The sequence below is a fragment of the Amblyraja radiata genome, chromosome 23, assembly GCF_010909765.2.
Source record: "Amblyraja radiata isolate CabotCenter1 chromosome 23, sAmbRad1.1.pri, whole genome shotgun sequence".
Taxonomy (NCBI): domain Eukaryota; kingdom Metazoa; phylum Chordata; class Chondrichthyes; order Rajiformes; family Rajidae; genus Amblyraja; species Amblyraja radiata.
The window spans coordinates 3,691,353-3,717,081 of record NC_045978.1 but is presented as its reverse complement, the minus strand read 5'-3'; the positions used below and the strand labels follow the sequence as shown (position 1 = coordinate 3,717,081).

General features: G+C 44.8%; 1 protein-coding gene across 15 annotated transcripts in view; it reads left to right on the top strand.

Annotated features, from left to right (window-relative positions):
- Positions 1 to 11,403: 11,403 nt before the first annotated feature.
- Positions 11,404 to 25,729, top strand: part of tpd52l2 (TPD52 like 2) — a 45,518-nt gene continuing 31,192 nt past the window's right edge. For 9 of the 15 annotated variants that reach the window (XM_033041377.1, XM_033041372.1, XM_033041369.1 and 6 more), the window contains exons 1-3: positions 11,408 to 11,532; positions 15,948 to 16,084; positions 21,268 to 21,416. In XM_033041377.1, the coding sequence (XP_032897268.1) occupies positions 11,514 to 11,532; positions 15,948 to 16,084; positions 21,268 to 21,416 (305 nt within the window). In that variant the 5' untranslated portion in view covers positions 11,408 to 11,513. Of the gene's footprint in view, positions 11,533 to 13,506; positions 13,618 to 15,947; positions 16,085 to 21,267; positions 21,417 to 25,729 lie in introns of all 15 variants that reach the window. The other 6 variants (XM_033041375.1, XM_033041367.1, XM_033041380.1 and 3 more) reach the window with 4 other exon arrangements.

Below are 25,729 nucleotides of genomic sequence, written 5' to 3'. Positions count from 1 at the left end.
TGAAAACATCTAGTGAATTGGCCTCCACTGCCTTCTGTGGCAGAGAATTCCACAGATTCACAACTCTACGGGTGAAAACGTTTTTCCTCACCTCAGTCCTAAATAGCCTACCCCTTATTCTTAAACTGGTTCTGGACTCCCCCCAACATTGGGAACATTTTTTCCTGCAAACCCTTCTGGTTTTCTGGTTTACGAGAGTGATCTTGGGGATGATAGGGTTAACGTTTGATGAGCGTTTGATGGCACTGGGCCTGTGCTCGCTGGAGTTTAGAAGGAAGAGGGTGGATCTCATTGAATCTTACCGAATAATGAAAGGCCTGGATAGAGTGGATGTGGAGAGCATGTTTTCACTAGTTTACTTTAGTTTAGTTTAGAGATACAGCATGAAAACAGGCCCTCCCCTGACTACACACCAACCATCAATCATCCTTTCACACTGGTTCCATATTAACCCACTTGAACATCCATTCCTTCCACAGCAGAAGGAATTTACAGGGGGCCAATTAACCTACAAACCTGCACATCTTTGGGTTGTGGGAGGAAACTGGAGCACTCGGAGGAAACCCACGCGGTCACATGGAGAACTTGCCAACTCCACGCCGACAGCACCCAAGGTCAGGATCAAACCTGGGTCTCTGGCACTGTGAGGCAGCAGCTCTACCAACTGCACCTCTTCAGCTAGATAAACCCGTGAGATATTTTCACTATTTTATTTTTGTACACCTGATTACCTTTGCGTTTTTTGTGTAGAAAGGAACTGCAGATGTTGTTTTATACCGAAGATAGACACCAAGTGCTGGATTAACTCAGCGGCACACCTGGAGATGGTTGACGTTTCGGGGCAGGACCTTTCTCCCGACCCGAAACGTCACCCATCCCTACTTCTCCAGCGATGCTGCCTGACCCGTTGAGTTAATCCAGCACTTTGTGTCTATCTTTGAGTTTTGTTCACCCAACAGCCAACTCGTGCCTGCCTCGCTGTTCAATATGATCAGAGATAGACACCAAATGCTGGAGTAACTCAGCGGGACAGGCAACATCTCTGGAGAAAAGGAATGGGTGACGTTTCGGGTCGAGACCCTTCTTCAATATGATCATGTTGATTCATTCCAGACCTAAATCCGTCTTCTAAACCAGGCTTCCCCAGGCTTTCAATAATGTGCTTAACACCTCTTTGAGCACCTCCAGGGGGGATCAACCCTCTGGGAAAAATAATTCCAGATCATCACCACCCTTTGTGTAAGCTTCTTGTAATTTTAAGTGACTGTTCCCTGATTGTTTAGACGAAGAATGAGGGGGGGACCTCATTGAAACGTACAGAATAGTGAAAGGCTTGTATAGAGTGGATGTGGAGAGGATGCTTCCACTAGTGGGAGAGTCTAGGACTGGAGGTCACAGCCTCAGAATTAAAGGACGTTCTTTTAGGAAAGAGACGAGGAGGAATTTCTTTAGTCAGAGGGTAGTGAATCTGTGGAATGCTTTGCCACAGAAGGCTGTGGAGGAAAAGTCAGTGGATATATTTAAGACAGAGATAGATATATTCTTGTTTAAGAAGGAACTGCAGATGCTGGAAAATCGAAGGTAGACAAAAATGCTGGGGAAACACAGCGGGTGAGGCAGCATCTACGGAGCGAAGGAAATAGGTGACGTTTCGGGTCTGAAGAAGTGTCTCGACCCGAAACGTCGCCTATTTCCTTCGCTCCATAGATGCTGCCTCTCCCGCTGAGTTTCTCCAGCGTTTTTGTCTACCTTAGATATATTCTTGATTAGTACGTGTGTCGACAAAGGTGCTGGAGAAACTCAGCGGGTGCAGTAGCATCTAAGGAGCGAAGGAAATAGGCAACGTTTCGGGCCGAAACCCTTCTTCAGACTGGCGTCTGGAGATGCTTAAAGAGGTGTTAAGCTCATTATTGAAAGCCCAGGGAGCTCATCCAGAAGACTAATTGAGGTCTGGAATGAATCAACATGATCATATTGAAGAAGGGTCTCGACCCGAAACGTCACCTATTACTTTTCTCCAGAGATGTTGCCTGTCCTGCTGAGTACGGGTGTCAGGGATTATGGGGAGAAGGCAGGAGAATAGGGTTAGAAGAGAGCGATAGAACAGCCATGCTTGAATGGTGGAGAAGACTTGATGGGCCGAATGGCCTAATTCTACTCCTATCGCTTATGATCTCATGATGATCTTATCTTGTAACTATGTGGCTTCATGTGAGACTCCAGGGCCTGTCCCACATGGGGATTGTTTCGACCGGAGACTGCCGGTGTCATATCAGGGTCAACAAAAGATTTTGAACATTTCAAAATCCAGCGGCGACAAAAAAAATGTTGCAAGAATTGAAAAAAACACCGCGCGTCGATACGTCATCACGCCGCGTCACGCCGCGACTTTTTCGGTGACCTGATACGTCAGTCAATGATGCCGGCAGTCGCCGAAAAAAATCACCAAGTGGGACTGGCCCTTTAATAGACAATAGACAATAGGTGCAGGAGTAAGCCATTCGGCCCTTCGAGCCAGCACCGCCATTCAATATGATCATGGCTGATCATCCCCAATCAGTACCCCGTTCCTGCCTTCTCCCCATATCCCCTGACTCCGCTATCTTTAAGAGCCCTATCTAGCTCTCTCTAGAAAGCATCCAGAGAACCAGCCTCCACCGCCCTCTGAGGCAGAGAATTCCACAGACTCACCACTCTCTGTGAGAAAAAGTGTTTCCTCGTCTCCGTTCTAAATGACTTACTCCTTATTCTTAAACTGTGTGGCCCCTGGTTCTGGACTCCCCCAACATCGGGAACATGTTTCCTGCCTCTAGCGTGTCCAAGCCCTTAAATTTTTATATATTTCAGTGAGATATCCTCTCATCCTTCTAAACTCCAGAGTGTACAAGCCCTCACTAGTTTATCACTTGTTGTCCTGGATTCTAGCTGCACCTTCCTGCTAAGCTTTTGTTATTCATGCTCCTCAATCTTTCTGTACTTCATTCATTTGTAATACATTCCATTTTTACAATGGACCGCTGCTTAGGTCAGCTGTCAAGCCCCAATGGTCTGTCCTTTCTCCACAACGCAACTGGAAGCCCATCAACTTGGTCAAAGACTCTCGGCCACGGTGGTGCCGCGGTAGAGTTGCTGTCTTACAGCGAATACAGCGCCGGAGACCCGGGTTCGATCCCGACTACGGGTGCTGTCTGTACAGAGTTTGTACGTTCTCCCCGTGACAGCGTGGGTTTTCTCCGAGATCTTCGGTTTCCTCCCACACTCCAAAGACGTGCAGGTTTGTTGGTTAATTGGCTTGCTATGAATGTAAATTGTCCCCAGTGTGTGTAGGGTAGTGTTAATGTGCGGGGATCGCTGGTCGGTGCGGACTCGGTGGGTCAAAGGGCCTGTTTCCACGCTGTATCTACTAAACTAAACTAAAAGATATATGCTGTTCTGATGAACTATGGGTCGTGCTGGCCTCTCCCTACTCACTTTGTACGGACACTTAAAACATTGAAGTAGTTTTAGTCCTAACTCCTAATGCCCCTGTCCCACTTAGGAAACCTGAATGGAAATCTCTGGAGACTTAGTGCCCCACCCAAGGTTTCCGTGCAGTTCCCGGAGGTTTTTGTCAGTCTCCCTACCTGCTTCCACTACCTGCAACCTCCGGCAACCACCTGCAACCTCCGGGAACCGCACGGAAACCTTGGGTGGGGCGCAAAGTCTCCAGAGGCTTCCATTCAGGTTTCCTAAGTGGGACAGGGGCATAACTGTTGGAGCCTGGCAGCCAGCTCTGGCTCATTCACCCAACTCTGCTTCACGTCGATTTCAACGCCATCAAAACTCCTGAGAAACTCCTCCACCACCGAGAGTCATTCACTGGGGTTGATGGACTTCCAGTGGCACTTGAAGTCTGACTCCAAATAGATCACTACATCATGCTCAACTAGAGTTGCCAACTGTCCCGTATTAGCCGGGCCATCCCGTATTTTGGGTTAAATTGGTTTGTCCCGTACGGGACTACCCTTGTCCCATATTTGACTGCTACTAAGGTAGACAAAATTGCTGGGGAAACTCAGCGGGTGCGGCAGCATCTATGGAGCGAAGGAAAGAGTTTCTCCAGCAATTTTGTCTACCTTTGATTCTCCAGCATCTGCAGTTCCTTCTTGAACATTTTGACTGCTGCTACTCGGGTCGAGGGGACTGTCGGGTCGGAGCGCCGCGTCCGGTCCCGCCTCACCCGTCCCAACGTAGTGCAGCCCATGGAGTGCAGCAGCAGCAGTGCCTCGCCCGTAGCCCCGTCGGTGGGCAGCCCGGCCAGCTGTCCGACCTTCGGACCTTCGCTTACCGCCGACACCACCACCATCGGTGATCATCGGTTCATGAGTTGGATGGGGCGCCGGACTTTGTGCGCAACGTCGTGTGGGCCGGGCCAAAACTCCTCAGCTGGCCCGCCGACTGGGCTTTGTGTGCAGTCCAGCACTCGGGCCAACTCATCATTCACCCAGCCACGGCCGAGTGGGTTAACGAATTGCCGTCGGGAATTTGTCCCGTATTCTGACCTTTTGTCCCACATTTGGGAGTGGGAAAGTTGGCAACCCTTTGCTCAACTCACCAGCAACAAATCTTCTCTACCTCATAAGCTTGATGTCTGGGAAGTGTTACTAATACCATGTCTCCATTTTAGCCACTAATACATAATGCAAATTCTGTTTCATTCACAATTAGCAGCCTTTGGGCTGTGCGATGTTATCTCTCTTCCACTTCCTTTCCTTCCAATACTTATCAACACTCCATCTGTTGGGAGGGTGAAAGCAGCTCACACTGCATTCAGTCAGGATAACAGCCTGAGGTGGTGCAGCAGTAGATTCAGTCTGAAGAAGGGTTTCGGCCCGAAACGTTGCCTATTTCCTTCGCTCCATAGATGCTGCTGCACTCGCTGAGTTTCTCCAGCACTTTTGTCTAGCAGCGGTAGTGTTGCTGCCTCACAGCGCCAGAGACCCGGGTTCGATCCTGGCTACGGACGTAGTCTGTACGGAGTTTGTACGTTCTCCCCGTGACCTGCGTGGGTTTTCTCCGAGATCTTCGGTTTCCACCAACACTCCAGATTTGGAGGTTAATTGGCTTGGTATAAATGTAAAATTTGTCCCAAGTGTGTGTAGGGCAGTGTTACTGTGCGGGGATCGCTGGTCGGTGCGGACTCGATGGGCCGAAGGGCCTGTTTCCACCCTGTATCTCTAAACTAAACTCAAAACAACTAAAAGCTGGGGGCAGCATCTGTACCTCGGTAGAATTTAAACTAAATAACTATCATATTTTCTAAAATATGAATGGATTAATCTTTGACATTTTTACATGAGAATTCACTAGTCGGGGTGGAACCCTCTCCCAGACAGACGTAAATCTCACCGTTTGACTTGTTTTTACAAAATGCTAAATGGTCAGCTCAACATAGGTGACCAAACCTACACCAAACCCAAACCTAATAGGTTTGGGTTTGGTGTAGGTTTGGTCATCTATGTCGAGCTGACGAGGGCGTTCGATCCAATTTGAGACACCAGCTACCAACGCAGATGTGTACAGCAATTCGTTCTTCCCCCGCACAATTAAAGCATGGAATAGTCTTCACCCTACCATAGTTACCCAACCAGACGCAACTACATTTAAGGTAGGTACACAAAATTGCTGGGGAAACTCAATGGAGCGAAGGAAATAGGCGACGTTTCGGGCCGAAACCCTTCTTCAGACTGATGGGGGTGGGGGGGGGGGAGAAGGAAGGAAAAGGGGAGGAGGAGGAGGAGCCCGAGGGCGGGCGGATGGGAGGGTGGGAGGAGACAGCTAGAGGGTTATGGAAGGGGAGGAGACAGCAAGGGCTAGCAAAATTGGGAGAATTCAATGTTAATGCCATCCGGACGCAAGGTCCCCAGACGGAATATGAGGTGCTGTTCCTCCAATTTCCGCTGTTGCTCACTCTGGCAATGGAGCAGACCCAGGACAGAGAGGTCGGATTGGGAATGGGAGGCGGAGTTGAAGTGCTGAGCCACCGGGAGTTCAGGTAGGTTATTGCGGACTGAGCGGAGGTGTTCGGTGAAACAATCGCCCAACCTACGCTTAGTCTCCCCGATGTAAATCAGCTGACATCTAGAGCAGCGGATGCAGTAGATGAGGTTGGAGGAGATACAGGTGAACCTTTGTCGCACCTGGAACGACTGCTTCGGTCCTTGAATGGAGTCGAGGGGGGAGGTGAAGGGACAGGTGTTGCATTTCTTGCGGGAATGCTACATTTAAGCTACATTTAAGGTAGCTCTTCTTCTCATAGAATCCTTTTTTGCTTAAGTCCACCCTCCGCCACCTCCAGTTTAAATTCCATTTGGAATATTTTGGAGGATCAAGAACCAAGAACACAAGCACATCCAGCATTAAAAAGACTGGCTGCATTTATTTAGGGGCTCAGTGTGTTTATAGAATTTACATGTAACTTTAGATCCATTTACTTGTTGTTACTGAGGATAGACACAAAGTGCTGGAGCAACTCAGCGGGTCAGGCAGCATCTCTGGAGAGAAAGGATGGGTGATGTTTCTGGTCGTGACCCTTCTTGTTATTTTTATTGTTTGGCTGGAAAAGATGAATGTTTAATTTAGTTTAGTTTAGACATACAGCCTATAAACAGGCCCTTTGGCCCACCGACCCTGCACACCCATACACTGGAGAGAATTTTACAATTTTTTGAAACCGAAGGTCTCAGAGAGTCTCAGAGGCCCAGACAGGTCTAGTTTTTAGTTTTAGAGATACAGCGCGGAAACAGGCCCTTCGGCCCACCCAGACCACACCGTCCATTAGGGACAATTTACATTCATACCAAGCCAATTAGCCTACAAACCCTGTACGTCTTTGGAGTGTGGGAGGAAACTGGAGATCTCGGAAGAAACCCACGCGGTCACGGGGTACAAACTCCGTGCAGACAGCAATCGTAGTCGGGATCGAACCCGCGTCTCTGGCGCTGAAAGGCAGCAACTCTACCGCAGCGCCACCGTGCCGCCCCAAGTCACGGAGAGAACGTACAAACTCCATATAGACAGCACCCCTAGTCAGGATTGAACCTGGGTCTCTGGCGCTGTGAAGCAGTAGCTCTACCACTGCGCCATCGTGCCGCCCATGAGTTTCGAGGAGTGGATGGTGTTAAACACCGAGCTGTAGTTGATGAACAACAGCCTGATGTATGAGTCCTTTAGGACACAATAGACAATAGGTGCAGGAGTAGGCCATTCGGCCCTTTGAGCCAGCACCGCCATTCAATGTGATCATGTCTGATCATCCCCAATCAGTACCCCGTTCCTGCCTTCTCCCCATATCCCCTGACTCCGCTATTTTTAAGAGCCCTATCTAGCTCTCTCTTGAAAGCATCCAGAGAACCCGCCTCCACTGCCCTCTGAGGCAGAGAATTCCACAGACTCACCACTCTCTCTGAGAAAAAGTGTTTCCTCGTCTCCGTTCTAAATGGCATACTCCTTATTTTTAAACTGAGGCCCCTGGTTCTGGACTCCCCCAACATCGGGAACATGTTTCCTGCCTCTAGCGTGTCCAAACCCTTAATAATCGTATTCTCTTTATTTAAAATATGTGTTAAATGATTCCTATTTGATTAGTAATTAATGAGGAAGTTCTTCAGAAATCAAACTGGAGCAATCTCAAATACATGCTTTCATTTCGGCACAGTGGCGCAGTGGTAGAGTTGCTGCCTTACAGCGCCAGAGACCCAGGTTCAATCCTGACTATGGGTGCTGTCCATGTGGAGTTTTTGTACGTTCTCCCCATGACCTGCGTGTGTTTTCTCCGCTTTCCTCCCACGCTCCAAAGATGTACAGATTTATAGGTTAATTGGCTTGGTAAACAATTGTCCTCAGTGTGTGGAGGGTAGTGTTAACGTTTGGGGATTGCTGGTCAGCGTAGACTCGGTTATTGTCTAAATTAAACTGAGTCAAAGTCGGAGAACTGGGTCTCTGCTTGACTACATGCAATTAGATCATCCACTTCCTGATTGGTAGACCACAATCAGAATGAATTGACAATAACATTTCCTCCTTGATAACCATCATGGTATGAGCACCTCCAGGCTGTGTGCTTAGTCCCCTGCTCCACACTTGCCCAGAGTAAGTGAATTGAGGACCAGACGACACAGGTTTAAGGAGAAGGGCAAAAGACTTAATAGGAACGTGAGTGGTAACTATCAAAGATCTTATAGCGGAGCTAGATCTTTGGTAACTATTTCACCCAAAGGCTGGTGGGTGCATGGAACGAGCTGCCATAGGAGGTAGTTGAGGCTGGGACTATCCCAACGCTTAAGAAGCAGTTAAGGGCTGTCGCACAGCGGCGACTTCATTCGCGAGTTTAGAAGAGTTTGCCTTCGACTCATTCTCGCAGCATGGTCGACACGAGGTCCTAGGAGGTCCTCCTTCTTGCTCGAGAGTATTCCCCGCGTACTCGAGGCCTCAGCTCGGTCGCGGCGTTTTTTTCAGCATGCTGAAAAATGCCCGCGAGTAAAAAAAAAGGTCGCCATGGAAAAAATCTATATTGTTTTACTTGTAGGTTTTACTTGTAGGCAATCAAAGCTAATCGAAGGTAGTCGAAGGTAAAGCTCGTTCAGAAAAAAAAGGTAAGTAAACCGACCGGTAATGTTAAATGCCCGCTAAACTTTATGAAAAGTTGTCTGGCTTCTTAAAAGTGTCTCCACTCCTTCTCCCCCCTTCTCTCCTCCACCCTACCCCCCCGCCCCCGCCTCTCCGCGCTCTCTAAAGAACTTACCATTACTGTGCCAGCCGTCTTTTACCTTCCTGTTCATAGCGGGTGTGAATTTCAGACAGCGCTCCCCCGCTTTCCCTGGCCCCTGCCTTTGTGATGTGTGTGTGTGTGTGTGGTGTGTGCGCAGACGGTCGATCCAGCTCTAGGTTTTTCAGGCGAGTGCCCTCGAGCTTGAAAGTCGAAGACAGTCGCTGAAAAGTCGCGTTAGTGGGACAGGCGCTTTAGACAGGTACATGGATAGGACAGGTTTGGAGGGTTATTGGCCAAATGCGGGCAGGTGGGACTAGTGTAGCTGGGACATGTTAGGCGGTGTGGGCAAGTTGGGCCGAAGGGCCTGTTTCCACGCTGTATCACTCTATGATAGTGTAGCCAGACACAGTTCCAACACAATCCTTAAATTCGGGTGATGCCTCCGTTGTTGGACGAATAACGGGCTGTGATGAGTCAGAGGACGGAGGGCGATCGATAATTGGAGTGAATAATGCCAGAACAACAGTCTTACTCTCGTTAACAAGGGCCAAAGTCTGAAGAAGGTGTCCCGACCTGAAACCTCGTCCATCCTATTTCTCCAGAGATGCTGCCCGACCCGCGGAGTAACCCCATCACATTTTGTGTCCCTCTCACCCTGGCCACAAACTCTTTGAATCACTTCCCTCTGGAAGGCGACTCCAAACTGTCAAAGCTGCCCCAGCCAGACATAAAAACAGCTTTTTTTCCACGAGTAGTAGCTCTGCTCAATAACCAAAAGTCTGTAGCCTCCTTTTGCTCTGGTATTTTATTTAATTCACATGTTTAATCGACAATGTTTTATTATTAATGTTTAATGTTTTATGTGTCATTCCTAACTGTCACTGAATGTCATGTTGTCACTTGCGGGTGGAGCACCAAGGCAAATTCCTTGTATGTGAATACTTGGCCAATAATGTTATTCATTCATTCATTCATCCACAAAGTTGTGTCTTTCCTGGGAGCTGCTAGTTGACTTCAGAAGGGGAAAGCCAGTGATCCATCGACGGGAAGGTCAACAGCTTCAAGTTCCTGGGCTCTGCACATTGATGGCATCGCAATGAAAGCTCACCAACGCCACTCATTCCTTGGGAAGACTGCGGAGATTGTTGCCTATACTCTATCCGACTTTTAGAGAGAGGTGTACGGTCGGGAGCATAATAACTGGGTGCATCACAGCCTGACCTATGATGCGATAGAATGTTATTTATCCCAGGAGGGATATTGATCTGCCAACAGTCATAAAACACAACAGGGTACATGAAACATGAAATTAAAGTGACGAGCGGAAAGTCCGGGATTGGGGATGTGCAAAGATTTGGGGAGTGGGGTGGGGGGGTCAGTCTACCCCACAACAGAAGGGGGAGGAGTTGTACAGTTTGACAGCCACAGGGAAGAAGAATCTCCTGTGGCGTTCTGTGCTGCATCTTGGTGGAACCTGCTGAAGATACCCCTCAGGTTGACCAGTGTGTCATGGAGTGGGTGAGATGTATTGTCCAGGATGCTCTGCAGTTTGAGGAGCATCCTCTCCTCCAAGACCACCCTCCCATGAATCCAACTCCGCCCCCAGGACAGAGCCAGCCCTCCTGATGAGTTTGATGATCCTGTTGGCGTCCGCGGCCTTCGCCCTGCTGCCCCAGCACACGGCAGTGTGGAAGATGGCATTGGCCACCACCGATTGGTAGAACATCTGCAGCATCTCACTGCAGACGTTGAAGGAGCGAAGCCTTCTCAAAAGGTACAGCCGGCTCTGTCCCTTCTTGTACAGGGCCTCAGCGTTCCTGGACCAGTCCAGTTTACTGTCCAGGTACAATCCCAGGTATTTGTACTCATTGGTAAACTGCACATCCACAGCATTGATGGAGACAGGGGACAGGGGTGTTCCTCTCTTCCTAAAGTCCATCACTAACTCCTTAGTCTTGTCGGTGTTGATCTGCAGGTGATTCAGCCCACACCACTCAACAGAAACATTGACTAATCTACACCTCTGAATTCAGCTTCCCTGAGTGAGAGGTGCACAGAACCCAGGTGTTGCATACACTCTTTTAAAATGCTAGCTGCTGTTTTACTGTAAATCTTTGCAGGGAGACCGGGAAGTTGCATCTCACCGAGGTGTTGCATCTTGCATGCACTAAATGCAACATCCCTAAAAAGAAACTCTGTTGTTTTGCTGCAAGGATTTACAGGGATTAGCACAGCACCTAAGTGTTGCATCGCTAAAAAGAAACTGTTATGCTGCAAGTATTTGCACCCAGGGGTGGCACGTCACGTCAGTGCGGGGCAAGGCGGGGCGGCGAAGGTGACGTTAGTGCGGGGCAAGGCTGGCGGTGACGCGGCGGCGGGATGACGTCAGTGCAGGGCAAGGCGGGCGGCGAGGGTGACGCGGCGGCGGGATGACGTCAGTGCGGGGCAAGGCGGGCGGCGGGATGACGTCAGCACAGGGCAAGGCGGGCGGCGGGATGACGTCAGTGCGGGGCAAGGCGGGCGGCGGGATGACGTCAGCGCGGGGCAAGGCGGGCGGCGAGGGTGACGCGGCGGCGGGATGACGTCAGTGCGGGGCAAGGCTGGCGGTGACGCGACGGCGGGATGACGTCAGTGCGGGGCAAGGCGGGCGGCGAGGGTGACGTGGCGGCGGGATGACGTCAGTGCGGGGCAAGGCGGGCGTTGACGGTCGGTCAGTGTGAGTGAGTGAGGAGAGAGCGGGGTCGCTGCCGTCCTCCCTCCTGTCATGGACGCTCCCAGCCAAGGTACCGGCCCTTCCACACCCCCCCCGCTCCCCACTCTGGCCTCCTGGTGCAACTCGTAGTTTTGTGGAGAGCGGGGCCAACGCTCCGGGAGGCGCCTAGGCCTGGGCGGGCGGGCGGGGGGCCGAGGCTGCAGCCCGCAGCTTCTTGTGCGGCTCAGGCCCCAGGTCTAGGCCCCAGGTTCAGGCCCAAGGGCCAATTCAGCCTCAGGCAGCCGGGCAGCAACTCCCGGTAAACGGGCTGCAACACATGCTCTGGAAGTTTATAAAGTTGGAATGTTCTTTAAAATCCTGCCTGTGGCCGCTGGCTTTGGGTTGTGCACAGATTTATTTTGTCAGTGTACATGACAGACTTGTCACCGTGCATGATAGACTTATCCTACTGTACATGACAGATGTATTAGTGTACCTCATAGACTTTGTTAATGTGAATCTGTGGAATTCTCTGCCACAGAAGGCAGTGGAGGCCAATTCACTGGGTGTTTTCAAGAGAGAGTTAGATTTAGCTCTTAGGGCTAAAGGAATCGGAATATGGGGAAAAAGCAGGAACGGGGTATTGATTTTAGATGATCAGCAATGATCATATTGAATGGCGGTGCTGGCTTGTAGGGCCTACTCCAGCACATACTTTCAATGTTTCTATGTTACATGGCAGACTTATTTTATTTGTTGGGGTACATGACATTTAATTAATTTGTTAGTGTACAACACTTATTTTTAATGTACTTGGCACTTATCTTATTTGTGTACCTATTAGACTTATTTGTTTGTGTACATGACACTTGTTAGTATACGTTACACTTTATTTGCCAGTGTACATGGTAGACTTATTTTTGTTAGATATACATGATAGACTTATTTTATTTGTTAGTGTACAGTACATGCAATGTATACAAACAATTATTTGGAGATGGAATGTGTTTTTTTTTTAAGCTGCTTGGGATTGCAGGTATTTGCATGTTTGGCAGCTTGCTTACAGATATATTTGTTGTGTTTTTATACATTGCATACAGACAAATAATCTATATGTGGTGTTGGAATATATTTTTAAAAAACCTCTGGGATTGGAGCTATTACAGATGTTTGTTACTATACCTGCACTTGTTTTAGTCGTGCATGGCATTGACATTTCTTCATACAGAAACAAATTATACAAAATGGATATGAAGAGGTTGCGAAATATATAGCAAGTTTGTGATTTGTTTCCAAGTTAGTAGCATCTATGTTGAATATTTGAATGTTGCTTAACCTTTGTTTGCGATTGAGAAATTATTGTACTGCTCAGAATGTTGGAGAAAGTTTTGGATCGAAGAGTAATTTTTTTTTATTGTTGGTGAAGTGGGTGTGGCTGGTATTGTGTAGGAAGGAAATGCAGATGCTGGTTTAAACCGAAGATAGACACTAAAAGCTGGAGTAACGCAGCGGGTCAGACAGCATCTCTGGAGAAAAGGAATAGGTGACATTTCGGGTCGAGACGCTTCTTCAGACCGAGTGTCGGGGGAATGGGAAACGAGAGATATGGATGGTGATATAGAGAGAGAGATATAGAACAAATGTCGGTATCATGATTGTTCCCTCTCATTGGTCTGATGAGGTTAGACACAAAATGCTGGAGTAACTCAGCAGGACAGGTGGCTTCTCTGGAGAGAAGGGATGGGCGACGTTTTGGGTTGACACCCTTCTTCAGACTGATGAGGTGTTTGAGCCACCTTTTTGAATTGCTAGTTCTGGTTAAAATTAATTCACATTGTTACTGGTAGGGAGTTGGATGCTTTAGTTCATGTATTAATCAAAGAACAAACGATATTTTAAAGTTAGGATACCATTCAATATCTTCTCTTTCAAACTCCGTTACAGAATCTAAATGTGATAGCTTTATTAAAATGTTGTTTCGAGCCTTCAACAAATTATCTTCTCACAGTTTGCTTCTTCAGTTGTAGTAACGTTCAAATAGTAGTGATTTTTTTTTAAATTCCAGAAAAGCTGTGACAACACTGAATAATATTTGCACCTTCAGCTGTGAAATGGAAAATCCCTGACTGGAAGCATCATTTCATTTCCCAATACTACACACAGTTTATTCTAATTTGTATCAGTAATTGGAAACACTGCTACAAACAAATGAAACCTTTGTACTTTGATTTATCCATGTTCGTTCTTGCTGTGCTGACCTCTGCTGCGATTTATGGCACCAGTTGTCTCCTTAGTCTCTTGGTATGTCCAAATGGAATTCCAGACATCCAAACATCCCACGTAAAATCTGCTGACTGGAGAGCAAATCAGGCACTGTTATATCTTTCTTGTGTCCTTCGTAACTTCAGCAAGTGAAAGAAACCGACCTCCACGTGTATTTTGCCTGAAGTTTTTCTGTGTTTAAAGATGTTTCCAAAACTTTCATAAGGGGCAATAGCTATAGATTACATTGTAGATTGTACTGTGGTGGGTCTTTCACCCAACTGACAAATAATATGCAGAGTGATTGTAATGTATGACAAGTGCATGTCAACACTGTCCACTCCATGTCAGTTTCTCATGTAAGCAGACTGGTTATAATGGGTTTCAGTCGAGCTGAAAGCAACCTTTTTTTGCATCCAAACACCTGTTTACTCATTAGCGTGGGTCACAAGACAGATTTAGGATGTGTAACCCGTGACTGGCCCAGGAAGCATGCTGTAACCGTCCAGCTACTTAATGTGTTCATTGTGAGCTCAGCTGTTCAGACTTGGGGAGTTTGGCTTTTCGAGGCCAAGTGTCAGGGTGTTTTTTTTACTTGTGAATTCATTTTTGAGATCTGCAAGTAAACTTTTTGAACAAAGTGTGATGCTTAATTTCTCCAGTAAAATCTGTGGCAAATTGCCGTTTTTCAGTTTCGACAGGTGTTCTTGGCATTTAGACCTTTGGAAGAAAGTCTACCTATTCCCTGTCTTATGTATGTGTGGGGAAAAATCATGTCCAAACTCATTTGATTATCGTTGACAATGAAGAATTTGCAGCAGGGTTACATTTTAAGCAATTGGACGTTCTTCCGTGCTTTAAAGCACAATACAGCAGGAAAAGGCCACCCTCTCTCTCCCTCCAGCCTCTCCACCCCCTCCTCACTCCCCTCCCCCCCTCTCTCTCCCTCCCCCCTTCTCTCTCTCCCCCCTCTCCCCCCCCCTCCCCCCCTCTCTCTCCCTCCCCCCCTCTCCCTCCCCCCCCTCTCCCTCCCCCCCCTCTCCCTCCCCCTCTTCTCCCTCCCCCTCTTCCAACCATTCATACCTCAGCTCCCTGTGTGCCACTCAAAACAGACCAGGGTTTGTACTTACCAGATCTTTGTTACAAAACACTATATATCTCCTTTTAAAATTGAAAACATGCCACAGTTCCTCAATCTCTTTTATAAATATCTCTAATGATCTGCTCTTCACAATCTATGGGATATAAGAATTCCAGAGATTCACCACAGAGTCATTGAGAGTCATACAGCACGGAATCGGGCCCTATTGCCCAACTCACCCATGCCAACTAAGGTGCCCCATTTATGCTTAATCGCCCACATTTGGACTATACCCCTCTAAATCGTTCCTCTCCATGTACCTGTCCAAGTGTCTTTTAAATGTTATTGTACCTACATCAACTACATCCACTGGCAGCTCATTCCATATGCCTGCCAACCTCGTGACAAAACATTGAGGTTCTCACTAGATTCTTTCCCTCTGTCCCCAAGTTCCTATCCTGTAACTCTTGATTTCCCCCATGTTGGGCACAGTACTTTGTGCACTCACCCCATCAATTCCCCTCATGATTTCATGGACGTCTATAAGATCATCCTTCAGCTTCCTGCACGCCATGGAATAAAGTCATAGCCTGTCCAATCTCTCTCCGTAGCTGAGGCCCTTGAGTCCTGGCATCATCGTTGTAAATCTTCTCTGCACTCTTTCTAGCTTAATGACCACCTATCAGATGAGATTCCCATGCAGCTGTTTTAAATGACTGCTCGTTTCCAACTCTATCCCCACATTCAAGGCTCCTCTACTAATGGAATCCATTATATCTGCTTTGTCATGTTCCATTGGATCTCACATGTTTCAGTATCAGTATTTCTCTATTTTTAAACTTTCACCCCAGCAAGGAAGGCCTCTGCGCCATTTTGCCTTAATTACTTGATACACCCGTATATAAATATATACTAACATTAGAGTAGATTCCTATTTAGTGAGGTAATCCCCTCTTTGCTCTCTTTCCACGTGTATCACTTGGTGCTCAGGATCCTGCTCTGTTGACGTCATGGAAGGAGAATTTCTTGACGACCATCTTGCTCCCAGCTTCGTGGACACAGTCGTACCGAGTTGCCAGCCAGGTGTTGTGCTTGGGCTCACTGTTGCAGTTAGACTAGTTGCTGGTTGTTTACTCGTTTGTTTGTTTGATTACCTATGACAGATATCAACCTTAACTCTCCCAACAAAGGTCTGCCTGAACACATGATTGATGTGCCTGTGGATACCCCAGCCGGTGGTGACGGAGTGGGTGTGCTGTCTGAAGTGGAAACGGAGGAACTAAAGAGTGAACTCATCAAGGTACAGCTTGAATGTTGGGCAGAAAGCTACATGCCGTGGGATAATTTAAGCTAACATTTCCAACGTAGAATTTTGGGCAGCTTTAATCCTAGATTTATAAACCATTTTAATAGATTACAGTAACGCAGCTGCTGCCTCTTGGCACCAGAGACTGGGTTCGACCCTGACCTCAGGTGCAGTTTGTGTGGAGTACTCCCTGTGATCGCATGGCTTTCCTCCGGCTGCACCGGTTTCCTCCCACATCCCAAAGGCACTCAGATTTGTAGGTTAATTGGCCCTCTGTTAAATTGCCCCTCGTGTGGGAAGTGGAATGGAAAACTGGGATAATGTTGAACTAGTTCATTCATTCATCATCGTTGAAAACATTAGCGACCCAGTGATGCTGGTTTCCAATGGGAACGGTGACGGACGCACCACACATCTCTGTCCTCCAGTTCCTGTGGCGGAAGTCCGCAGGAACTGGAGGACAGAGATGTGTGGTGCGTCCGTCACCGTTCCCATTGGAAACCAGCACCACTGGGTCGCTAATGTTCTCAACGATGGAAGTATAGGATTTTGGTGTGTGTGTGTGCTTTATCATCGTTTCTTACAATGCCATGTACGACAGTGATCGCAACTTCTACTGAAGTGTGGATGGCCGTTGGCTCGCTAGAAGCTCATCCGCCCTTTGACAGGTCTTGTTTTTGGTCCTGCTGGGGGTCCACAGTCCCCTCCTCACTTTGTAAACCAGGTGGGGGAGACGGTTTAGTTGCCGACTATCCGACCATGGAGCAGGTAGCTAAGAGGCAGCAGCTAAAGAATAAATGAAATTTAGCACAGATTGCTCATAATTTGACACTACAGCTTTCAATAATATTCATTGTGTTTGACTGTAATTAATTAAGGAGCTCAATTAATATGTATACCGTAGCTTAGAAATATAAAATGTTTATTGGAATATTCTGTGGAACAAAATATTTTTTGTTCCATTCCCATCGATTGAATGAAGAAATTTCCTTGGTATTGATGTGATTGTTTTAGTTAATTGGTCATGTTGCAACAAGACTTATTGCTGTGGAATTTGAAATTGTGCAAAATGCATTGTTGATTAGATATGTTGGCATAATATTTAATGGGTCCATGATATGTAAATATCTTCCCACCCCACCCAGTGGAATATCCTGATCTTGGAAGCCCAGCAGCTCATTTCCATTTGTAAACACAAAATGGTGGAGTAACTCCGTGGGACAGGCAGCATCTCTGGAGAGAAGGAATGGGTGACTTCAGTCTGAAGAAGGGTCTCGACCCGAAACGTCGTCAGTCTGAAGAAGGGTCCCGACCTGAAACCTTACCCATTCCTTCTCTGCAGAGTTACTGCCTGTCCCACTGAGTTACTCCAGCATCTTGTCTATCGTCGGTTTAAACCAGCATCTGCAGTTCCTTCCTGCTCATTTCCATTTGACTTCCTTAATGATTTGTTCAGTTATAGTCAGAATGATTTTGTTTTTTACACATTTACTTGGTAATTGCCAATAGCATGTGTGACTGGTCTTTTTATAACCAGCCAACATTTATAAATTCATTTTTTTCCCTTGTTTAATAAAAAGCTAAGAATTGGGTCATGGGTATTTTTCACTTTAAGTGTAGCACCTCAATCACTTAGCATGAATGAGAGAAATTGTCTACAGTAGTTGTGTATAACGTCAGAGCAATACTCTCAACTTAGAAATTATTTGGAGTTTGAAGTTCAAATAATCTTGTTTTACAACAGCAGAAAGTGTGATCCATGCTTTTACAAATGAGAATTGAAGAAAATATTAAAAATTTCGCACAGATGACGTTTGCGTTACTGTCATACAGGTAACAGAAATTTGCTTTTACAGAATTCGCAAATCGCCACTCAGAAATTTAAGATCTGGAATTGAATTCATTTTCGTGCAATTTATGTATGGGGGAGTTAATGAACAGTTTTTTTTCAATTCTCATTTCCTGATGTGGTTTTGCGTTACAGAAAATTGCGATATGAACAGTTTTCTAGGATAGCAACCCGACTCTACACGCCATAATGTGGTGGTACCTGTACATCTTTCGTACAGTATTGGGTGCAGGTCTGTTTGTCTTTGGAGACGGTGCAAAAGAGATTTACCAAAGCACTGCCTGGATGAGAGAGTATGATCTATAAGGAGATGTTGGAGAATTTTCCAGTTTTCTCTGGAGTGTCAGAGGTTGAGAGGGGAGACTTGATAGAAGTATATACAATTATGAGTCATCGATAAGGGACACAGACAGAATACTCGTCCCAGGGTGGAAATGTCAAAGATTGGAGGGCATAGATTGATGTTGAGAGAGGCAATGAGTAAAGGAGATGTGGGGGACAACTTTTTTTTTTTAGAGTGGTGGGTGCCTGGCACATGCTGCTGGGGGTGGTGGTGGAGACAGATACTATAGTGGCATTTAAGAGGCTTTTAGACAGGCACATGGATATACAGGAAATGGAGGAATATGCATCACGTGCAGGCAGCGATTACCCATTTTACTTGGCATCATGTTCGACATGGACATTGTGGCCTCTGTTCCTGTGCTGCATTGATCGATGTTCTATTGCAGGATATTTTAAGTGTTTCCTTTCTTTCGGCCTTCAAGCCGTGCATAGCTAAAATCACTTTTGGCCTTAATGACCAAAGTGCAATTATGTTTTAAAGGAATAATGGATTTCAAGGGGATCAATTGATTAGCTTGTTTTCCTACGGCCCTTCAGGGGCTGCTATTTGCTGCTGAGGAAATGAAATTTGCAGCTGTTTTATTGCTGGCTGAGTGGACTGGGCTCCTAATAGTTTTCCATTAATGACAGCCTGTTTGGTAGCAAGGAAGGGAAGCTAGCTGTAAATCAACCTGATGTCAGTTCAAGCTTGATTGAAAGAAATGTAGCACGGTAGAAATATTGTGACTTTTTTTTTTTCAGGATTACAAATGTCTTTGAGAGATTATATTAGCCTAGATCTCCCTGCATAATAACTTAATCTGTATGCTCATGTTGAAACCCAGTCCATGTATCCCCTGTAGCATCACCTCATCGATCCCATGTTAGTTTACAAATGGTCTTTGACTTTAACGATAATGGAGGTGCTTGCAATTGGATGACAAAGATACTTTTTATATTAGGTAGACCAAACTGCTGGAGAAACTCAGCGGGTGCAGCAGCATCTATGGAGCAAAGGAAATAGGTAACCTTTTCGGCCCGAAACGTTGCCTATTTCCTTCGCTCCATAGATGCTGCTGCACCCGCTGAGTTTCTCCAGCAATTTTGTCTACCTTCGATTTTCCAGCATCTCAAGATTCAATATTCATTTAATTGTCACATGTGCCAGATGGCACAGTGAAATGAAATTCCCATGAATTCCCATCTGCAGTTCCTTCTTAAATACTTTTTATATTATTTGGCTTGTCTCTTTGTGTGCTTAGCTGTCTAAATGTTTATTTTGAAATGTAATTGTATCATTGTTAGCTTTTAAACGTAAAGACCTCAACGTAAAAACAATTTAAAAATCAGGATTTGGGCATTAGTGCCTCCATATGATTTCCATTTGATAATTACCTCAGTGTCATGGCTCCAATGATCAAGTTCAAAAAGCACACATTTAGTATTTTGTGTTCCTTTAGTATCCATGAAAACCTATGATTTCTGTCAAAGAAATTGTCAGGTATATGAGGTACAGTGAAAAGCTTTTTTTTGCATGCTAGCCAATCAGATACAGAATAATATACCATTCCAATCAAGTTAAACTCAAGTACAATAGAGCAAGGGAGAAGATACAGTGCAGAATATAGTTATTGGCCTTGTAGCGCACCAGTTCCAGAGACAACGTCCGATGTCTGCAATGGGGTGGAGGTTAATCGGACAGTGTCAAGCTTAGTGTGTTCATGTATTTTTAATGAAGTTTTCTGGGACTCATAAAACAACATGAATCCCCAATCAGTACCCCGTTCCTGCCTTCTCCCCATATTCCCTGACTCCACTATTTTTAAGAGCCCTATCTAGCTCTCTCTTGAAAGCATCCAGAGAACCTGCCTCCACCGCCCTCTGAGGCAGAGAATTCCACACTCCTGTAATTTTAAATGGATTTTTCAAATTTCATTAGAACTACAGGAAGCATACTAATTTGTGTTTTGTTCAGTGGTGGTTTAGTTGTAATTCAAATCTTGTGTACAGCAAATGTTCTCTTCCTCCTGATATCTGCTGTGTTATTCTAATGTCAGTGAGGGTGATGTTTCCAATTATCTTCAACATGCCCAAGCCTTCAGAGAAGAAACAAAATATCCTGGATTTCAGTCCAGAATGTTGCCCATTGATCACCATCAATATAAATGCATGCACACGTGTCTGGTGGGACCAATGAAAGTATATTTGTTAACCATGAATCCTCCCCCAGCATAGAATCCTTTTCCATTTCCTGTTCAGGTCAGCACATGAAAGGAAGGAAATGCGTAGTTGCTCTGCCTTGTGAATGTAATTCCAACATGCATGGGTGGAGACGGGAAGGAACATAGAGTGGGAAAACAGTGCCCTGGGCTAGTCACAGGATGGAATTGGGGCAGCATTCACCATTTCCCCTTCTGCTTCAATCCCCTGGGTCATTCCACTAAAACATTTCTGCTTTTAAGTTTTCTATTGGGGAGGTGTCTGAGCAGCATTTTGCTCCTAAATGTCTCTATTCTAATGAGCTTTTCACATTTAGTTTATCTCTTTTTTAAATGGGATTCAGTATTTCGGCCGACTTAAAAAAAACTAAAAACCTTGATCTAAACGTTGAAAGTTTGTAGAGCCTTTGGATATATTCTGCACTCTGTATCTTGCCCTTTGCTCTATATATTGTACGCGAGTTTGACTTCATTGTATTTATGAACAGTGTATCTGATCTTTTTGGCTAGCATGGAAAACAAAGGTTTTCACTGTTCAATAATGTGACAATAATAAATCAAAACCTAGAATGTGGATTTGGTGTTATGACTATATCATCTATGATCTTATCAACTTGCACAACTAACTAGTGGAGCCAAGTGGCCTGAAATAAACTTTGTTTTGGCATGTTTAAATTATGCAAGTTAAATTTATTGAATGCATTTACTTTTGTACAATTGCAAAATACATTTGCAATGATTCACGTGTTAAGGAATGCAACAATAACTATTTTTTGTTTGTGCAGGTTGAAGACGAAATAGCAACACTGCGGCAGGTTCTTGCAGCCAAGGAAAAACATGCTGCAGAGATCAAACGAAAGTTGGGGTTAACTACTTTTAATGAACTCAAGCAGAACCTTAGCAAAGGCTGGCAAGATGTGCAAGCATCCAATGCGTAAGTTCCTGGATCCCCTGCATTTTTCCCCCTCTCTACATTTCCAGGATATATTTAGAGTTGCTCTCTGTGAACTGGTGGTTACATAGAAACGTAGAAATCTTGCGCATTGCCATCAGCTGCTTTTCTGATCTTCAGATTACAACGGTTAACCAAAATATACCACTTATGACGATTAGAACAGTTGCCATATTTGTCACACACCAAATCATTTAAGATTTGAGAGAGTGGGCCAAGTGCAAAGAACTTTCTATTGTGTTCTGTCAATGTACTTTAACCCTGATATCTGTTGAATTTTGTGACGTCAGCTCCTTTTTTCCCATGGTATGATTTTTGATTTGAAATTAGAGGAAAATAATCACAAGGTGATCAGAACCTGCTGCTTAAATTGGAGGGAATGAGACAGTGGTTACTGGAATGTCTGCGCAGTGAAGAAGATGCAGTCAATGGTTTCCCTGCATTTGCATGGACAACACTTATTGTACAATCTTCTCCCGCTTGCTCTTCGCGTTGGCGAACTGATGAGGAGATAGTATTTATAAAACATTTTCATGGTTTCTGTACAAAAGAGGTATGTTACGCCTGATGCGTAACTAAGTTTTCAGTGGTACACAAAATTGCTGGAGGAACTCAGCGGGTGCAGCAGCATCTATGGAGCGAAGGAAATAGGCGACGTTTCGGGCCGAAACCCTTCTTCAGACAGTTTTCAGTGGGCTGTGAAGTCATTGTTACTACTTAACAACCTCTGGCTGTGGGACTGAATGGTCGGTTGTTGTACCTGTATATTTTAAAGTTAGATGCTCTAAAAAATCACTCTTAATCTTTGTTCCATTTTTTTCTTTTACCACTATGTTTAGTTACTTTAAATATATATATAGTTTATTTTACTATGAGAGTTGTTCAACATGAATTGCAGCTTAGCCACTCTTACTTGTATCATCATTACTGAAAATTAGGAATGCAGTAGGATATTGGAGAAACCAGTTTACTAGCGGTTTGGTTCTTTTGTCGCTGACCACCACTGGTTTATTGCTGACAACAAAATACAAGCCTGCATTAGATTCCTTATCCATAAGATGCTGGACTCATAATGCTGGCTACGCTATCAGATTTAAAAGAATAATGAACAGATGTTTAATTTAATGAAATCGTGGCTGCAAACATATACAGTTACATTACATTTTAGCGTTATTTGTCCAAACACAGGGTACATTTAAGGTGACCATGTCTACACACTAACTGTAGAATATTTGATTGAATTGTTCTTTTACGAATAGAAGCTTCTGTTGAAGTTGTGATCTTTTGGTGAATATGATGCAAACATGAATCTGACTCTTTTTTTTCCAAACATTCGAGTCTGAAGAAGGGTCTCGAGCCGAAACGTCGCCTATTTCCTTCGCTCCATAGATGCTGCCTCACCCGCTGAGTTTCTCCAGCATTTTTGTCTACTTTCTTTATTCAAACATTTGTGCTTTTCAGAAATGTGCTGTTGATTATTCTCAAATCAAAGTCATCGTGAAAGGATAAATTAATTTCAATAACTCCATCATTCACTACCCTCTTATATTTTTGCAATCCAGAAGTGTTCACATAAGATCTATTTTTTCAAGCTGTTTGATGCAAATTTCATTCTTGGAATGCTTTAAATGCCCCCTTCTATATTTTAGAGTCATAAAGTCGTAAACTCTTCGACTTGTGTCTCTCTGCAGCATGACACTTTTCGATTTGAAGTCCTGTGGGGTGAATTTGGTCAGTGTAAATGCTAATGCAGTTAAATGAGGGTAAGACTTTGTTTCCCTTGCTCAAAAGTCACTTCTGTTGGATTATCCATGAGACTGTACCGAGATAGTGATGCAGTTAATTGATTTTTTGGGGGTTTTGCCAATGTCTAAAGAGTGGAACACTGGAACAGTTCTGAATGCAAACCAAATGATACAAATCTTGCTTCAGCTTCTTCTTCTGTCGTATGTCTTTTAGACCTGCAGCTCCGTTGAGGCAAGCCAGGCCAACGTGTCATCGTCCAGGTCAATCAGACCTCGTTCACCATTCGGTGGCCGGTGTTTGGGGCAACTGGTGACGATGTGCTCCACTGTCTGTGTTGGATCCCCACACTCGCAGGAGGCACTGTTTAAATATTGTAAATGCAATGTCGTTTAATGTAAGGAACAGAGCTCCTGTTCCTAATAAATTCTTCCTTCAGTAAATGCAATGTAGTTTAATATTGAAATAAACAGCTGAAGCTGTTTATTTCAATATTAAACTACATTGCATTTACTGAAGGAAGAATTTATTAGGAACAGGAGCTCTGTTCCTTACATTCAGGATATAGTTATCAAATTCTGTGGAAACAGGATTCTGCAAGTATACTGCATTCTTGAGCGAGCACTTCAATTTTTGGCGATATAGGTATAAAATTGTTTCAATGTTCACAAAATAGCATTTGGAATCTGTAGCCCAAGGTTAGCATTGGTATTCAGAACTGTGACTTTCAAGAGATGGTATCAATGATGCATTATTTTTGACAGTTGCTTGGTTACCAAGTTTCATTCTGGAGTTGCGATCTTCCTGTGCTATTCAATTAATATTTGCGTAACTCAAGCTCAATGCAACTTCCCCCAAAACCGGGGTCAAAATATTATCTGCAACAGGCCTTTAGTTTACTGCATAGCATTCTGATTTTCACAGAAACATGTGGAAGGTGTGCAAGGTATTGTAATCAAACTTGCTTGACTTGCAAACAGTATTGCACCTGCCTTGGTAAAATACTCCCAAAACCTTTCTACATTCCCAGTGGATTAGGATAATTTCCACTGAAACCTGGGTGCGCACGCAATTATCTCAAAGCATCAGATGTTCTCTGCTTTTATTGGTTTTGTCATCAATGCCCTTAATTATCGGGTGAGTCATTTGTTGCCATAACACTGCTCTAAAGATAGTTGCCTGAAATTCTGAAAGTATGCATTCTTTTCCTTTGTATTTTGTGTTTACAGTGTTTGCATATTTTTAATCTCATTGTCTAATTTGAGCTTGTTGGAGATTCAGATTCAAACTTTATTGTCATTGTGCAGTGTACAGTACAGAAACAACGAAATGCAGTTATTATGAATGCAGATCAATTATTGGTTTATATCTTATGCATAAAAATGTGGAAATTACTTTGCATGTCTGCATTTATGCCAATAAATGAAATAACAGGACATTGGCCTTAAGCCAGAGACTTGTCATACAGAATCAGGCCCATGTCTAAATCAACCATTTTGCCCACGCAGGCATGCGATCTGTATCTTTCCAGGCCTTGTCCATTCAAGTGCCTGTTAAATGTCTCTTAAACTTAGTGATTATATTTAATACCACTACTCTTGGCAGTGAGTTCCAGATAACATGCACTCCGGATTTTGAAAACAAATTCCCTTAATCCATCCTCTCACTTGAAACCTAAGACATCTTGTTTTTGATACCATGAGCAAAAGATTCTGACTCTCCATCCTGTCTCTGCATCTATGGAGCGAAGGAAATAGGCAAGGTTTCGGGCTGAAGCCCTTCTTCAGACTGATGGAGGGAGGGGGGGCCCCCCCCCCCCCCCCCCCCCCAACCCTTCAATCATGAAATCTACAGCTGTTCTATTTATTTCCTTTAGTGATATTTTTTTTTCCCCTCTGAAATTTTAATTGCAACTTTAACTATCTAACTAGAAGCACTGAATGTATTTTGAAATAAAGATGGTTGTGAATTCCCAAGTAAGTATTTGAGTAGATGTCGATCGAGGTACTGAAGAAGGCAGGTTGTTGTCACATTAAGTCTGTTCTTGTGAAATGGTATTCATAGCATTTGGTGAGTAACCTGCTCTGATGATGATTATTCTTACAGAAATGTAACTTAGTGAATTCCGCGGGAGGTAATTAGCAAAATAAAAGGAGGTGCTTGCATTTGTGACTCTTCTTCAGATGCAGACCATCTGAAGTGTTTCACAACCACTGAATTATATTGGCATGTAGTTCTGTTCCAGGTCCTATAAGGCCATATAGAAATCTGCCCCATCAAAGAAACTGAAATTAGTGACTCAATCATTCATTTTTTGTAGGAAATATTGTAAGCGTGTGGTAATTAATCTGTATCGGGGAGAACAAAAACGGTTAATTCTGGAATTTGAACAAGGAAAATTTGTGTGAGAAAGGCCATAGGCGAGTAATGCCCTCATTGTGCTCATAAAATGATGTTAATTCACATTTCAGTAACATTAAACCATGTGACCTGAAGCGCATCTTGGAGACCAAGGCGTTGATCATATAGGGAGGAGCTCATAGAAATGTTGT